This window comes from Somniosus microcephalus, chromosome 1 (genome assembly GCF_052327205.1).
Source record: "Somniosus microcephalus isolate GS21.2 chromosome 1, FLI_Smic_1.0, whole genome shotgun sequence".
NCBI classification, from domain to species: Eukaryota; Metazoa; Chordata; class Chondrichthyes; order Squaliformes; family Somniosidae; genus Somniosus; species Somniosus microcephalus.
This window is the reverse complement of record NC_140987.1, coordinates 53,640,499-53,658,900: the sequence shown is the minus strand read 5'-3', so window position 1 is coordinate 53,658,900 and position 18,402 is coordinate 53,640,499. Positions and strand designations below refer to the sequence as shown.

Here is an 18,402-nt window from a genome sequence, read left to right as displayed (position 1 = left end):
GATGCATCACCCTATGGCATTGGAGCGGTGCTGTCGCACAAATTCTTGGACGCCTCGGAGAGGCCAGTAGCCTTTGCGTCACGATCACTAACCTCAGCCGAGCGTAACTACACCCAGATTGACAGGGAGGCCCTCAGCCTAGTGTGGGGAGTGAAAAAGTTCAACCACTATCTGCACGGGCAGAAGTTCACCTTGCTGACTGACCACCAACCACTTGTCTCCATCCAAAGAAGGGCGTTCCTGTGATGACTGCGCAACGGCTACAAAGATGGTCCCTTTTTCTAGGGGCGAACCAATATGAAATCGAGTATAAGGGCACGAAACAGCATGGAAACGCTGATGGGCTATCACGCCTGCCACTGCCTACTGCGGAGGAAGCACCAGCAGTGGACCCTGTCGAAATATTTCATTCGACTATAATTGAACGCTTGCCTGTAACTAACGCTGAGATAGAGAAGGAGACCCGAAATGACCCGACACTGTCTCAGGTATATGACTTGACGGTGAAGGGATGGCCAATACATGGCGACTCACTGTTGCCAGCATTCTCATCCAGAAGAGAACAGCTGTCAGTATGCCAGGGGACCTTGATGTGTGGATCCCGAGTGGTAATTCCACCCAAGTTAAGGGAGAGAGTGCTCATTGAGCTTCACAAAGGCCATCTGGGAGGGGTGAAAATGAAAAACCTTGCTAGGGCTTATGTGTGGTGGCCGGGGATCGATCAGCAAATTGAGGACCTGAAAGAGCTGCTCAGGATGCCAGAAGGTCCAAAATGCACCACCACATGCCCCTCTACACCCATGGGAGTGGCCCTCATCTCCATGGCAACGGGTGCATATTGATTTTGCTGGTCCATTCATGGACTCAATGTTTTTAATAGCCGTGGCCTGAGGTGATCAAAATGTCCTCCACCACCACGGAGAAAACTATTGCAGTCCTACGGACCATATTTGCCAAGAACGGCTTGCCAGAGCAGATTTGCTCTGGTAACGGACCACAGTTTGTGTCCGAGGAGTTTCGAAGATTTATGAAGAGGAATGGGGTAAAGCATTACACATCCGCCCCGTATCATCCAGCCACAAATGGATTGGCTGAGAGGTTCATACAAACCTTTAAGAAAGCAGTAAGGGCCATGTGCGATGACGACATTCCACTGCAGCACAAGGTGGACAATTTCCTGTTAGCCTACAGAAATGCGACACATGCGTCACCAACCAGACCCCGGCCATGATGTTCTTTAACTGAAGGTTGAGATCTCGTATGGATTTGCTCAGACCAAATGTACGAAGAGATGTTGAGAATAAGCAATTCCAGCACATCAATGAGAAGCCGACAAGGAGCTTCAATATAGGGCAACCAGTCTTGGCCCGCGACTACTGAACAGAGAAATGGCAACCAGGAACGATATGCACACGGCAGGGGCCACTAATGTACACAGTGGATGTTGGGGAGAACATTGTGAGACGCCATGTTGACCAGATCCTAGAGTCACAGGAACGAGTCAACCCCATGTCTCGCCCCTACGTACCTGGTGATGAACCCGACATACCGGTAGCATCTACCCCAGAAACAGTAGCATCGGAAGCTGATGAACCAACCGACGACAGGGGGCCAGAATCGCCTCCGCACCAAGAGCAAGACACTCAGGAAAGGCGCTATCCAGAAAGGATCAGTGATATACCTATCAATTCATCCAATGAAAAGCGACGAGTTAAGAAAGTAACTATAGGTTTTTATTGGCTAAATAACAGAGCCCACCCTCGTGGGTGATCGGCTCCAACAAGGAGGAATACCATCCAGTCGACCACCTTTATACCTGGGCAGGTAGGTGGAGCCATGGGCGGAGTCAGCAGTGGTCAGCCCAGGTATAACAGCGTGACAAGAGGCGACCTCGTATAGTGATACAACAGTGTGAACAGCGATAACCATAGAGTAACGATATAACAGTGATAACTATAGGTGGCATAGTGGTTAGCACTGTTGCCTCACAGCGCCAGGGACCCGGGTTCGAATCCGGCCTCGGGTGACTGTCTGTGTGGAGTTTGCACATTCTCCCCGTGTTTGCGTGGGTTTTCTCCGGGTGCTCCGGTTTCCTCCCACAGTCCAAAGATGGGCAGGTTAGGTTGATTGGCTATGATAAATTGACCCTTAGTGTTAGGGGGATTAAATACGTGGGGTTACGGGGGTAGGGTGGGATATGTGTTGGTGTTGGTGTAGGGGTTACGGGGATCGGGTGGGATATGTGTCGGTGCAGGCTCGATGGGCCGAAATGGCCTCTATCTGCATTGTGGGGTTTCTGTGATTTCTGTGAACTATAGTGTAACGATAGTGAACGACAAAAGTGGTTTACCACATTCACCCCTTGTTTAGATTTGAGTCTGGCGGGGTGATGTGTACTACCAGTTCTGGTATGTCAGTCTGTCCGGAGGCCTCGTAAGCCTTTCCGATCGTCGCAGCGGCGGTGTTGCATTCTCCGGTGGTGATGCTGGTGTCTGCGTGGTCGGCGAGGGCTCGTGGAGTTCCGGCATGCCGTCTACCTGAGCTGGAATCGGGGGGGGGGTGAAGGTGGTGTCTCCGGAATGCCCGAGGGTGCGAGGTCTCGCAAGGAGACTGTGTCCTCCCGCCCGTCTGGGTATGCCACATAGGCGTACTGAGGGTTGGCGTGCAGGAGGTTCACCCTCTCGACCAGGGGGTCCGTTTTATGGGCCCTCACGTGCTTTCGCAGCAGGACGGGCCCCGGAGAGGTCAGCCAGGTTGGTAGCGTGGTTCCCGTAGTCGACTTCCTGGGGAAAACAAACATTCGTTCATGGGGGGTGGCGTTAATGGCAGTGCAAAGTAGTGACCGGATGGAATGCAGCGCTGCCAGGAGGACTTCCTGCCAGTGGGAGGTTGGGAGGCCCTTAGACTTTAAGGCTAAGAGGACGGCCTTCCATACAGTCGCGTTCTCTCTTTCCACCTGGCCGTTCCCTCGAGGGTTGTAGCTGGTGGTCCTGCTTGCAGCAATACCTCTTGCTAGTAGGAACTGGCGGAGTTCCTCGCTCATGAAGGAGGAGCCCCGGTCACTATGTATATAGTTTGGGAACCCGAACAAGGCGAAGAGGTCGTTCAGGCATTTAATGACCATGGTACTGGTCATGTCTGGGCAGGGGAAGGCGAAGGGGAAACGGGAGTACTCATCAACAATGTTGAGGAAGTACACATTACGGTCAGAGGACGGGAGGGGCCCCTTAAAATCGATGCTCAAGCGCTCGAAGGGGCGGGTGGCCTTGATCAGGCTTGCTCTGTCCGGCCTAAAGAAATGCGGTTTGCACTCGGCACAGGTCTGGCAGTTCCTGGTCATGGTCCTGACCTCCTCGATGGAGTAGGGCAGGTTGCGGGCCTTAATGAAGTGGTAAAGTCTGGTGACTCCGGGGTGGCAGAGGTCGTTGTGGAGGGTCTGAAGTCTATCAATTTGCGCGTTGGCGCATGTAATTCGTGATGGAGCATCAGGGGGTTCGTTCAGCTTACCTGGCCGGTACAAGATATCATAATCATAGGTGGAGAGTTCGATTCTCCACCTCAAGATCTTGTCGTTCTTGATTTTACCCTTCAGCTTGTTATTAAACATAAAAGCGACCGAACGCTGGTCGGTGAGGAGGGTAAATCGTTTGCCTGCCAGGTAGTGCCTCCAGCGTCGTACAGCCTCCACAATCGCCTGGGCCTCCTTCTCGACCGATGAGTGTCGGATCTCAGGGCCCTGTAGGGTCCTTGAGAAGAAGGCCACCGGTCTCCCCTCCTGGTTAAGGGTAGCGGCTAGGGCGAAGTCGGATGCATCGCTCTCCACTTGGAAGGGGATGGACTCATCCACCGCGTGCATTGTGGCCTTAGCAATGTCTCCCTTAATGAGGGAGAAGGCAGCGCACGCTTCCTCCGTAAGGGGGAAGGATGTGGACTTCATGAGGGGTCTGGCTTTGTCCGCATAATTGGGCACCCATTGGGCATAGTAGGCGAAGAGCCCCAGGGTTCTCTTCAGCGCCTTTGGGCAGTGGGGGAGGGGTAACTCCATGAGGGGGCGCATTCTTTCGGGGTCGGGGCCGATGAGTCCGTCCTCTACTACACAGCCGAGGATGGCAAGGCGTGAGGTGTTAAACACACATTTCTCCTTATTGTAGGTGAGGTTCAGCCGCTGGGCCGTACGGAGGAATCTCTCCAGATTAACATCATGGTCCTGCCGGTTGCGGCCGCAGATGGTGACGTTATCTAGATAGGGGAACGTGGCGTGCAGCCCGTTCTGGTCAACCATCCGGTCCATCTCCCTTTGGAAGACCGAAACCCCGTTGGTGACGCCGAAGGGAACCCTAAGGAAGTGGTAGAGGCGGCCATTCGCCTCGAAGGCGGTATACTGGCGGTCCTCAGGGCGGATAGGGAGTTGGTGGTAGGCCGACTTAAGGTCGATGGTAGAGAATACTCGGTATTGTGCAATCTGATTGACCATATCAGATATGCGGGGAAGGGGGTATGCGTCCAGCTGGGTGTACTGGTTTATGGTCTGGCTGTAGTCGATGACCAGGCGGTTTTTATTGCCGGTCTTAACGACCACGACCTGGGCACGCCAGGGGCTGCTGCTCCCCTCGATGATGCCCTCCTTCAGGAGACGCTGCACCTCAGAGCTAATGAAGGCTCTGTCCCCGGCGCTGTACCGCCTGCTCTTGGTAGCGACGGGTTTGCAGTCGGGGGTGAGGTTAGCGAACAGGGAAGGTGGCGGGACCTTGAGGGTGGATAGGCCGCAGGTGTTACGCAGTGGGCGGTTTAAAGGCTGCTGGTTGTCGACTGAGTGGGGGGAGGGGTCCGCCGTATGCTAGAGTGACGCTTTGGAGGTGGGATTGGAAGTCCAGCCCTAGTAGGACGGCAGCGCAGAGCTGGGGGAGGACGAGGAGTTTAAAATTTTTATACTCCATGCCCTTAACCGACAGGGTCACGACACAGTAGCCGCTGATGTCTGTGGCGTGGGACCTCGATGCCATCGAGATCCGGTTGCGCGTTGGCCGGACAGTGAGGGAGTAGTGGCTCACCGTGTCTGGGTGGATGAAACTCTCCGTGCTTCCGCTGTCGAACAGGCAGGTCGTGGTGCGGCCGTTTACTTTGATGTCCATCATGGACTTGGACAGGTGGTGCGGGCGGGCTTGGTCCAGTGTGACGGAGGCTAGTGTGTGGCTCAGCGAGCTGCCGTAGTCTGCGGGTGAGGCGGTGGTCGAGTCCGGAGGCAAGGTGGCGGTCGAGCGTGGAGGGTAAAATGGCGGCGCCCACGAGGTTGGACAAAATGGCGGAGAAGATGGCTGCCCCCACAACTCACATGAGGCACTGCTGGTGTCGGTTGCCTGGATCAAAGATGGCCGCCCCCATGACTCACACGTGGGGATGCTGGCATCTGTGGCCTTGATGGAAGATGGCCGCCCCCACAACTCGCATGAGGCACTGCTGGCCTCTGTTGATCTCGGTTGGCCTCTGCAGGCCTTAGCAAAGTGGCCTTTCTTCAGGCAGCTTGAGCACGTCGCGTTTCTCGCTGGGCAGCGCGCCCTAGGATGTTTCGCCTGGCCGCAGAAGAAGCAGCCGGCGGCCCGATCACGGGGGTCCGAAGTCGCAGCCGGTACCGGGGGTGGCGGTCCCGATCGGGTCCGGGACGCCGACGCAGAGGTAGGTCCCAGGGGCGGCGCTGCGAGGGGTATCGCGGTCGGGGTCGGTCCCGAGTCCCAGGGTCGCAAATTACTGTACCTGGAGTACGCCTCGAGGTCCCGATGGGCCACTTCTAGGGAGCGAGCGAGAGCTGCAGCTGTGTTCAGGTCAAGGTCCTTTGCTTCAAGAAGTCTTTGCCGTGCGTAGTCGGACCGCAGGCCTTTCACGACGGCATCGCGGACATTATCTTCAGTATTTTCTGCCGCTGATACCGCTTTAAAGTCACAGTCCCTGCCGAGTGCTTGTAGCGCCCGTAAAAATTCATCTACCGACTCTCCTGGCTGTTGCGGGCGGGATCTTAGGAGGTGTCTGGCATACATGGAGTTTACCGGGCTCCGGTACTGTTGTTTCAGCAGGTTGATGGCGGCTTCGTATGTTTTAAGGTCCCGGATGAGTGCGAATACTTTAGGGCTCACTTGGGCGGTCAGAACTCTTAGCATGGATTTCTGAGGCACGCCGGATTCTCCCAGGTAGGATTCGAAACAGCTCAGCCAGTGTTCGAAGTCGAGGGCTGAGTTTGCTGCCTGTGGGTTTAGATCCAGGTACGGTGGTCGGAGGGCTCGCAGCCAGGCTGGCTGCTGTGGCTGTTGTAGCTGGGCGTCTGGCTGGTCGCTTGGCTGGTCGTTTGACTGGTCGTTTGACTGCTCAAGTGTCGACATTTTAAAATTTAGCCAATAAAATTGATATACCTATCAATTCATCCAATGAAAAGCGACGAGTTAAGAAAGTAACTATAGGTTTTTATTGGCTAAATAACAGAGCCCACCCTCGTGGGTGATCGGCTCCAACAAGGAGGAATACCAGCCAGTCGACCACCTTTATACCTGGGCAGGTAGGTGGAGCCATGGGCGGAGTCAGCAGTGGTCAGCCCAGGTATAACAGCGTGACAAGAGGCGACCTCGTATAGTGATACAACAGTGTGAACAGCGATAACCATAGAGTAACGATATAACAGTGATAACTATAGTGTAACGATAGTGAACGACAAAAGTGGTTTACCACAATCAGGAAGCCTCCCTAAAGACTGAATTTATAAATAGACTATTTTCAGTTAATGTTGCATGTTAAAAGTGTTAATTGTAATTAGTTGATATTTAATTGTTAAATGAATGTTATGGTACTGTTAATCTAAAAGGGGAGGAATTGTAGTGTATGTACTTTTAAGGGGAGAACTACTTTTTACAGCTCCTGTATACTGTAGTACCAGCAGTGACCACACCTGCATATAAACCCTGAGTAGGGATCTGCACAGTTAGTTTTAGAGTAACCCTCATCCAGTAAACACCTGTTGATTGTTCCCTGCAGTCTCTTGTCTAATTATTGAAGGAAATACAACATCAAGATACACGGATCTAACAACTGTAGTGTGCTTTTTCACATGGTGACCTTTAAATAGCAAATAAGGTCAGAAAGATCACAAGAAAGGCTTCTTTATTGAAAGGAAAAAATTCCTCCCTAGTTGTACTAAATGACTTTGCAACAATTCTCCATTTCAATGGCCAGGAAAGGATGAGACATTGGCCCAGAACTTCGGGTCTCCACAGGTGAGTACGCACGGGGTACTCACCCGTAGGCCCGATGGAAGTGCCGGTTTCCTGCATGCACTGCGCATGCTCAGGAAACCGGCACTTCCGTTCCTCTGAACTAAGGGATTCAGAGGTCGAACGTGTGCGCGGGAGAGGCTGCGCGTGCACATCAAACTTACGTTTTTTTAATTTTTATACAGGTTTCTCCGGGAACGTAAGCCTGCAGAAGTTAGAAATGTAAAAAGCAGGCGTAAGGCCTGCTTTTTACAAGGTAAGTGTGAATTAATTAAAATTAAAACATTTTTTCCACAGGTTTATTATTTTTAAATACTTTAAAGCAAGGTAAGTTTATTTTTAGCCCCGTTATAACATAAACATTTTTTTTTCAAAAATTCAAATTATTGTTTAAAATAGTTATTTCATGTAATTTATAGTTTATTTTAAAAATGTGATTTTAAAAAAAAAATTATTTGAATTTTTAGTGCTATTTTGGGGCCGTAGTATTTATAAGTCTTGACAGCACTTCCTGTCAGACTTATGAATGGAGCATTCCCTGCTCCGATTGGCTCTCCATGGCCCACGTGATCCCAGGGGACGCATCGAACTAACTGCACCCCTGGGATACGCAAGCACTGTGCACCGGCAGCTGGACCAGGCCCCAGATCGGAATTCCACGGGGCCCTACAGCTTAACGGCCGGCGCGCAAGGTAAGTGCAGGTCGGGGGCTTACACCCGCGGGAAGCCCCCGACCCGAATTTCTGGGCCAATAAATTTGATTGTCTGGTTACAATGTCATTCCTCTTCCATGGTTTCAAGTCAAATATTACACTCTGCACCTTTATGACAAACTTGGCCAGCCAGCAGGACTGACTTGAGAACTTCAAAATCAGTTACGAGCGAGAGTTAATGCAATGCACCGCCGGCCATACCTGGAATGTTATCAAGTAGTTTCTGTTGGGCCTTGTGCTTTGTCTCCAATCGCTGTTGCTCTGTTCTGGGAGCTGTAGGAGGTGCTAATTTACCATTTGGCCAGAAGGCATCTCGAAAGAGATTGATGTAGCAAACCAGCATCTGTTCACTGACTATCCAGTTGATTGTGTCACGGATTTGCCTGAAATGAATGATGCACATAAACTGGTCATGGTCAAACATTCCCCACAGCCCAATAACTGAAACTTAAGATATGATCAAAAGCTAGTATTTTTGCAGGGGGATAGATTTATTTTAAGAATACAATATAATCCTACTAGTGAGGTCATGTGCCTTTGCCATAAGAGAGTTGGTTATGTGTGCTCCTGGTGTCAATTGTGATGGAGAAATGATGGTTCTTATGTAGTTGGCTGGCTTTTGCCATGCTTCGTTTTATTCTGTATCATTTGTTGCACATTGAAGGAATAATACACAAAAAAAGCACACCTCAGAATTACCTTGGGAACGGTCAGAAGCAACATTCTAGAATTCCCTTGTGTTTACTTTAGAAAAAACAGCACACTAATTAGAGCACAGCAAGATCCATAAAATTGCCATGACTGCCTCTTCATTTTCATTGATGGGATTATCAAATGCAAATCTATGTGAGGCTCTCACTGGCCAACTGAGTCTCTGGAGAGGCTCACCCTGTGGCACCTTGTTCTGGCTATTTGTCTTCCGTAGGTTTCGGCCCCCAACCCCCCTCCACCAGCACGCCGTGCCCCAGAATGATGGAAGACAGGACTGTGCATCCATCCACCAGGAGTGCCTAACCGGTTTTGGTTTGGGCAGTCAAGGAGATGACTGGTGGAGATCAGTGTTTCTAACAGCAGCGGTGCATTTTGCACACCTGTGGAGTGACCAACTGAAGAGCTGGTGCCCGACAGCTCTTGAAGCGAGGAGCTGGAGTAGGATTGAAAACAACATTTTTAACTGTGGGGGAGGGGCATAGAAAACAAATAACTTTGTGGTGTGAAAAATGAAGATCAAAAGTAGATATTGTCTTTTTTTAGTGTGATTTAATGCTGCAAATTATCGTTTGATTATGTAATTTTTTTTAACGGAACTATATCTGCCTCCAATGCATTTGAGAAACAGTGCCATGCAAATATGAGTGTTTGAACAAGAAAGTAAATTAGCTGTACAAAAGAGAGTTGCAGGTTAACAATGTTCAGGACCTAGTGGCCTAGAAATTCGGCCTCGTGGGGTCTGCTTTTTGGGCCATAAACGGTCTCCTGAGCTTCCAATATGGCGGGCAGGAAGCGCACGCTCATTCTGAGCTGGAATTGCGCTGTCCGCCATATTGGTAAGTGCCAAAAAATCTACATGCAGTGCCCACGCCTGAAACAGGCGTTAGGCCCTTTTGATATGCAAATAAGGTGCCTAACGCTTGTTTGAAGCCACCACTGCAAGACTGGTTTGCCCAGAGGCGGCCGGCACCGGTTACACTCAGGAAAACCAGGTGTACATGCGGCCTACAGGCCTTAAAAGGGACTTCTGCAGGCCGCCTTCAAAAAGGTAACATCTTAAAATACACTTACCTGAATATGGAGTCGGGAGGAGCAGGAGAGAGTCGCTGCTGGTCACTGCTCCCCCCGCCCCGCCCCACCCCCCACGGATCGCCGCTACTACCTCCCCCTTACCACCGCTTCCTTCCCAACTTGATCGCCACCCTTCCTCACTTATCAGAGGACCACTGCTGGCATTGCAGTGGCCTGATCTTCAATGCTGCTCTGCTGACGAGCTGCCCATTACTGTCTGCAGCTCGCAGGCTCGCTGGAAATAAGATCAGAGGCCCAATATCGGGTGCACATCGGGCCTCACCATTTAGGTGCAGGGAAGGAACCCTGCGCTACACATCCGTGCACCCAAAAGTGGGCGTGCCCAAATTTCTACGCCAATATGTTCAAACCTACATGTAAATTTGTACTGGTAAAAGGGCTGAATATCTTCTTGAGCGGCCACTCTCATCATTAAAACCAATTTCAACAGAAGGTAAAAAAACATGCACTCCGCATCACTATGGCTTTTAGCTCATTGTGTGCTTGTAAAAGCATCACAGAAAATAATTAAGAGTTGAAAGGGTACAGCTCTGGGTATGTAGTTTACAAATCCCCAGAGCAGGTATTTCCTCATATGGATACAAAGAAAAATGATTAATTGTAGTGCATTGCATTGAATAATGGCAAGTGACATTACACTGTGAAATACATGACCTGCATATTCAATTAATCAAAGCAGTGTGTGAAATAATTCAACAATGGAGGCAAGACTCATCAACAGAGCCGACTATTCACAATATATATCAATAATTTAGATGAGGGAACCAAATGTAATATTTCCAAGTTTGCCGACGACACGAAACTTGGGATTTTGAGTTGTGAGAAGGATGCAAAGAGGCTTCAAGGCGATTTAGATAAGTTGAGTGAGTGGGCAAATATATGGCAGATGCAGTATAACGTGGATAAATGTGAAGTTATCCACTTCGGTAGGAAAAACAGAAAGGTACAGTATTATTTAAATGGTGATAGATTGGGAAATGTTGATGTACAAATGAACATAGAGTCATAGGGCTGGAATTTGTCAATGGGGACGTGATGGAGGTGGGGCTCCCACTTTTTGGGTTGTAGTCCCGCCTCCATCGACTTGTGGCCAACCCACACTACTTTCCCTTGATTGACCTTGTTAAGCCCGCCCAGTGGGCTCAGCAGGCCAATTAAGGGACACCTGGTTACTGGTGATGTCAGCGATTGACATTTCATCTGTCAAGAGCTTTTGACAGATGAAAAATCAGCATTTGACAGCTCTGTGAAGCTGTGAAACACTGACAATCTGTCTTCTAACTTGAGTCCTTCTACTCAGACTCAGTTAGAGAGGTCTCCAGACCAGAAAGCAGAGGCTGCAGCTTTTGACAGTTCAGCGACCATTCTGCTTTCTGTGCCGGTGAGCTCAGGGACTCCCGAGAACTGAAGGAAGGAAGCCTGCAGGAAAAAGTAAAGGTAAGTAAAACTTATTAAAACACTTTACACTTACCTCACACACTTACCTCTGCACACATGCACCCATCACTCACTTGCACAATGGACATCTCAACCCCTCCAACCCCTTCAGACTGACGGTCCGCCTCGCTAACTTGGCGTGGTTCGGAGCCGTCGGGAAGCCCACACTTCAGGGCTAAAAATAGGGATTAGGCAAAAAACTGCCTGTTAACTACCTGTTAGGCAGTTAATTGGCACTAATCCCCTTCCTGCCTCGGGGAGGCGGCTCCCAGCACAGGTCGGATACCCGCCTCCTGGGACATTGGCATGGAGGCAGGTTGGGGGCGGGATGGGTTCCTGCCCCCCGATTCTGCAATTTTCCCATCACTCCCGCCTCCAAGGGGCTTGGAAATTCGACCCCAAGAGCACAGAAAGAGGCCCTTCGGCCCATCGTGTCCGCGCCGGTCTATTCTAATCCCATTTTCCAGCACTTGGTCCTTAGCCTTGTATGCTGTGGCATTTCAAGTGCTCATCTAAATGCTTCTTGAACGTTGTGAGGGTTGCTGCCTCTACCACTCTTTCAGGCAGTGAGTTCCAGATTCCAATCACCCTCTGGGTGAAAAAGTTTTTCCTCAAATCCCCTCTAAACCTCTTGTCCCTTACCTTGAAACTATGCCCCCTGGTTATTGACCCCTCTACTAAGGGGGAAAGTTCCTTTCTATCTACCCTATCTATACCCCTCATAATTTTGTACACCTAAATCAGGTCCCCCCTCAGCCTTCTCTGCTCTAGGGAAAACAACCCCAGCCTGTCCAGTCTCTCTTCATAGCTGAAGTGCTCCAGCCCAGGTAACATCCTAGTGAATCTCCTCTGCACCCTCTCCAATGCAATCACATCCTTCCTATAGTGTGGCGACCAGAACTGCACACAGTATTCCAGCTGTGGCCTAACTAGCGTTTTGTGCAGCTCCATCATAACCTCCCTGCTCTTATATTCTATGCCTCGGCTAATGAAGGCAAGTATCCCATATGCCTTTTTAACCACCTTATCTACCTGTCATGCTGCCTTCAGGGATCTATGTACATGCACACCAAGGTCCCGCTGATTCTCTGTCCTTCCTAGGGTCCTACCATTCATTGTGTATTCCCTTGCCTTGTTAGTCTTCCCAAAATGCATCACCTCACACTTTTCAGGGTTAAATTCCATTTGCCACTGTTCTGCCCATCTGACCAACCCATCTATATTCTCCTGTAGCCTGAGGCTTCCCTCCTCGCTTTTTACCACTCCACCAATTTTCGTGTCATCTGCGAACTTACTGATCATACCTCCTACATTCATATCTAAATCATTAATGTACACTACAAACAGCAAGGGGCCCAGCACCGATCCCTGTGGTACACCACTGGACACAGGCTTCCAGTCACAAAAACAACCTTTGACCATCACCCTCTGCCTCCTGCCACTAAGCCAATTTTGGATCCAATGTGCCAAATTGCTCTGGATCCCATGGGCTCTTACCTTCTTGACCGGTCTCCCATGCGGGATTTTGTCAAAGGCCTTACTGAAGTCCATGTAGACTACATCAACTGCACTACCCTCATCCACACACCTAGTCACCCCCTCAAAAAATTCAATCAAATTGGTTAGACATGATCTCCCCCTGACAAAGCCATGCTGACTATCCTTGATTAATCCTTGCCTCTCCAAGTGGAGACTAATTCTGTCCCTCAGAATTTTTTCCAATAATTTCCCTACCACTGAGGTTAGGCTCACTGGCCTGTAATTCCCTGGTTTATCCCTACTACCCTTCTTGAATAATGGTACTACGTTAGCTGTCCTCCAGTCCTCTGGCACCTCCCCTGTGGCCAGAGAGGTTCTGAAAATTTGTGTCAGAGCCCCTGTGTGGTAAACCGCTGTTTGTATTCCACTGTGTACATGCCTGGACATGCCTTGGCTGACTCCTCCCACAAGTCCTAGTATAAAGGTGACTGCTCCCCAGCCCTTTGTATTTCTGGACCGGTCGACCACTCGAGGCAGACCTTCATTCTTTTGTTAATAAAAGCCTTTAGTTACTCTCTTAACTCTCAGTCTTTTATGAGTAATTGATAGCGCATCAATTTTATTAACAAAATTTTTATAATGGAGAAGATCCTCACACCAGCATGCCTGGACTTAGATCATTGGGAGGCGGACTCATCCACCAAGTTTACTCACTGGCTTAAGTGTTTCGAAAAATTCCTGACCGCCTCCGCAGCAATCAAATCGGACGAGGACAAACTGGATGTCCTGACCTCCAAAGTGAACCACCGAGTGTACTCGGTCATCCAAGACGCGACCTCGTACGCGGACGCTATCAAGCTCCTCAAGGACCAGTACACGCGCCCAGTGAACGAAGTGTACGCCAGGCACCTTCTGGGGAGTCGTAAACAACAACCTGGGGAATCGACCGTGGAATACCTTCAGGCACTGTCTGTGCTTGGCCGGGCCTGTGGTTGTAAGGATGTAAAGGCCGCCGTGTACACAGAGGAACTTATCCGGGACGCTTTTGTAGCGGGCCACAGATCCAATTACACCCGACAGCGACTGTTGGAGCAGAGTGACCTCGACCTCAACAAGGCCTCTGAACTCGCACAATCATTGGATGCAGCCTACCGGGGCATGGATGCCTACTCCTCTGCACCGTGGACGCCGTGGGGAATGACAGCATGGGACACGGTAGGACCGCCTCATAGCGCCGTGCCACCCCAGCCACACCCCAACTACCACAGCAGTGTCCCAAGGCCAGACAGCAGTGCCCCAAGGCCAGAAATGCTACTTCTGTGGCCAGGCAAAACACCCCAGAGCGCGCTGCCCGGCGAAAAACGCGATCTGCTCGGGCTGCGGGAAGAAGGGACACTACGCTAATGTCTGCAGGGCCAAAGCCACCCCGAACCCCAGCAGCGCCGCGTGTGGGCCATGCGGGCCACCATCTTGGGCCTCCCCGGCCATGTGCGAACCACCGGTACAGCAGCCATTTTGGACGCCTCCAGCCACATGGGGATCATGGACACCGCCATCTTGGACGACAGCCGGAACGCAGCAGGCCCCCAACACCGCCTCATCTGATACCCGCAGCGACACACCGACCCCTACGCTGGCATCCGTTACACTGGACCAAGCGAGACCGCACCAGCTGGCCAGTTCCACAATGGACATTAAGGTAAATGGCCACGATACAATCTGCCTTTTTGACTCTGGGAGCACGGAGAGCTTCATCCACCCAGACACGGTGCGGCGTTGCTCTCTCCCAGTCCTGCCTGCGCACCAGCGGATTTCTATGGCCTCCGAGTCCCAGTCGGCGGACATCGGCGGCTACTGCGTAGTGACACTCATAGTAGACGGGACCGTGTACGATCATTTTAAACTTCTGGTCCTGCCCGACCTCTGCGCTGCTGTCCTGCTGGGGTTAGATTTTCAGTGCCACCTTAAAAGTGTTACGATGGCGTACGGTGGACCCCTACCCCCACTCACAGTCCGCAGCCAGCAGCTCCCAAATTGCCCGCCGCGCACCAGGTGCAACCTCTCTACACTCAGAGTCACCCCCCCCCCCACTGTTTGCTAACCTCACCCCCGACTGTAAGCCCATCGCCACAAAGAGCAGGCGATACAGTGCCGGGGACAGGGTTTTCATTAAAACCGAAGTGGAGCGGCTCCTGAAGGAAGGGATTATTGAGGGCAGCACCAGCCCCTGGCGAGCCCAGGTTGTGGTCGTTAAGACCGGCGAGAAGCAGCGCCTGGTCATCGACTACAGCCAGACAATAAATCGCTACACCCTGCTGGACGCCTACCCACTCCCCCGCATAGCTGATATGGTCAACCAGATCGCGCAGTACCGCGTCTTCTCGACCATTGACCTGAAATCAGCGTACCGCCAGCTCCCTATCCGCCCTGAGGACCGCCAGTATACTGCCTTTGAGGCAAACGGCCGCCTCTACCACTTCCTTGGGGTTCCCTTTGGCGTCACCAACGGGGTCTCCGTCTTCCAAAGGGAGATGGACCAGATGGTAGATCAAAATGCGTTGCAGGCCACTTTCCCATATCTGGACAATGTGACCATCTGCGGCCGTGACTTGCAGGACCATGATGCAAACCTCGAAAAATTCCTCCGCACCGCCCAACTCCTGAACCTGACATATAACAAGGAGAAGTGCATATTCTGCACAAACCGCCTCGCCATCCTTGGCTGTGTTGTGGAACACGGAGTCATCGGCCCCGACCCCGACCGGATGCGTCCCCTTATGGAACTCCCACTGCCCCAAGGCCCTGAAGAGGTGCCTAGGATTTTTCTCCTATTATGCCCAGTGGGTCCCCTACTATGCGGACAAGGCCCATCCGCTGATCAAGTCCACCTCTTTTCCCTTGACGGCAGAGGCCCGCTTAGCCTTCCACCGTATCAAGGAAGACATTGCCAAAGCCACCATGCACGCAGTGGATGAATCCATCCCCTTCCAGGTGGAAAGCGACGCGTCCGACTTTGCCCTGGCCGCTACCCTCAATCAGGCGGGGAGACCCGTGGCCTTCTTTTCACGAACCCTCCAAGGCCCGGAGACCAGACACTCCGCTGTTGAGAAGGAGGCCCAGGCGATTGTGGAGGCTGTGCGTCATTGGAGGCACTACCTGGCTGGAAAACGATTTACCCTGCTCACAGACCAACGTTCAGTTGCTTTCATGTTTAACAACAAGCAGAGGGGCAAAATCAAAAATGACAAGATCTTGAGGTGGAGAATCGAACTTTCCACCTACAATTACGAGATCTTGTACCGGCCCGGGAAGCTCAATGAACCCCCGGATGCGCTATCGCGTGGCACCTGCGCCAGCGTGCAGATCGATAGACTGCGGGCCCTCCACAATGACCTCTGCCACCCGGGGGTCACCAGGTTCTTCCACTTCATCAAGGCCCGCAACCTGCCTTACTCTATTGAGGAGGTCAGGACCATGACCAGGAACTGCCAAGTCTGCGCTGAGTGCAAACCGCACTTTTATAGACCAGACAGGGCCCACCTGATAAAAGCCACTCGCCCCTTCGAGCGCCTGAGCGTTGATTTTAAAGGGCCTCTCCCCTCCTCCGACCGCAATGTGTACTTCCTCAATATTATTGATGAGTACTCCCGTTTCCCGTTCGCCATCCCCTGCCCGGACATGACCAGTGCCACGGTCATTAAATGTCTGAACGACCTCTTCACCCTGTTCGGTTTCCCCAGCTATATCCATAGCGACCGGGGCTCATCGTTTATGAGCGACGAACTCCGTCAGTACCTGCTAACTAGGGGTATTGCCACAAGCAGGACCACCAGTTACAACCCCCGGGGGAACGGACAGGTGGAAAGAGAAAATGCGACAGTTTGGAAGGCCGCCCTGCTAGCCTTAAAGTCTAGGGGCCTTCCAACCTCCCGCTGGCAGGATGTGCTCCCCGATGCGCTCCACTCTATTCGGTCACTGCTCTGCACTGCCACTAACGCCACCCCTCATGAGAAAATGTTTGTCTTCCCAAGGAAGTCCACATCGGGGACATCGCTACCGCCATGGCTGACGTCCCCAGGGCCGGTCCTACTGAGAAGGCACGTGAGGACCCATAAAACGGACCCCCTGGTCGAGAGGGTCAACTTCCTCCACACCAACCCCCAGTATGCTTACATTGCATACCCGGACGGGCGGGAGGACACAGTCTCCATAAGAGACCTTGCACCCTCGGGGGCCGCAGTAACCCACTACTCACTACCACCCCCCCCCACGATCCGATATCCAGCCCCAGCAGACGGCAGGCCTGGGCCCCGCGACCCGCTCGACATCTACGAGGACGACACGCCTGTGCCACAGCCCACGCAGGACTCGACGCCGGAAGCTCCACTACCCCTGCCATCGCCACGCCGATCACAGCGCCAGACAAGACCTCCGGAGAGACTCCAATACACTAACTTTTAATACACTTCACCCTGCCGGACTCAATTTTAAACAAGGGGTGAATGTGGTAAACCACTGTTTGTATTCCACTGTGTACATGCCTGGACATGCCTCGGCTGACTCCTCCCACAAGTCCTAGTATAAAGGTGACTGCTCCCCAGCCCTTTGTATTTCTGGACCGGTCGACCACTCGAGGCAGACCTTCATTCTTTTGTTAACAAAAGCCTTTAGTTACTCTCTTAACTCTCAGTCTTTTATGAGTAATTGATAGCGCATCACCCTGCAATCTCCTCCCTCGTCTCACACAGCAGCCTGGGATACATCTTGTCTGGGCCTGAGGATTTATCCACTTTTAAGCCTGCTAAAACCGCTAGTAGCTCCTCCCTCTCAATGCTAATTTGTTCAATTATATCACAATCCCCTTGCCTGATTTCTATGCCTACATCGTCCTTCTCCATAGTGAACACAAATGCAAAATATTCATTTAAAACCTCATCTACATCTTCCGGTTCTACACACTGATTGCCACTTTGGAACCTGGGTGTCCTTGTACACCAGTCACTGAAAGCAAACATGCAGGTGCAGCAAGCAGTTAGGAAGGCAAATGGTATGTTGGCCTTCACTGCAAGAGGATTTGAGTACAGGAGCAAGGATGTCTTACTACAGTTATACAGGGCCTTGGTGAGACCACACCTGGAGTACTGTGTGCAGTTTTGGCCTCCTTACCTAAGAAAGGATATACTTGCCATAGAGGGAGTGCAACAAAGGTTCACCAGACTGATTCCTGGGATGGCAGGACTGTCATATGAGGAGAGATTGGGTCGACTAGGCCTGTATTCACTAGAGTTTAGAAGAATGAGAGGGGATCTCATTGAAACGTATAAAATTCTGACAGGGCTAGACAGACTGGATGCAGGGAGGATGTTTCCCCTGGCTGGTGGCTCTAGAACGAGGGGTCACAGTCTCAGGATACGGGGTAGGACATTTAGGACTGAGATGAGGAGAAATTTCTTCACTCAGAGGGTGGTGAACCTGTGGAATTCACTACCACAGAAGGCTGTGGAGGCCAAGTCACTGAATATATTTAAGAAGGAGATAGATTTCTAGACCTAAAAGGCATCAAGGGATATGGGGAGAGAGCGGGAATATGGTATTGAGATAGAGGATCAGCCATGATCATATTAAATGGCGGAGCAGGCTCAAAGGGCAGAATGGCCTACTCCTGCTCCTATTTTTCTATGTTTCTAAAGCATGACAACTGCATTTCAAGGACAGTA

General features: G+C 51.4%; 1 protein-coding gene across 1 annotated transcript in view; it reads right to left on the bottom strand.

Moving 5' to 3' along the window:
* The window catches only part of snx25 (sorting nexin 25), a 321,585-nt gene that overhangs the window by 16,266 nt on the left and 286,917 nt on the right, over positions 1-18,402 (bottom strand). Inside the window, exon 18 of the mRNA XM_085981347.1 lies at positions 8,168-8,349. Coding sequence (XP_085837473.1) covers positions 8,168-8,349 — 182 coding nt within the window. The remainder of the gene's footprint in view (positions 1-8,167; positions 8,350-18,402) is intronic.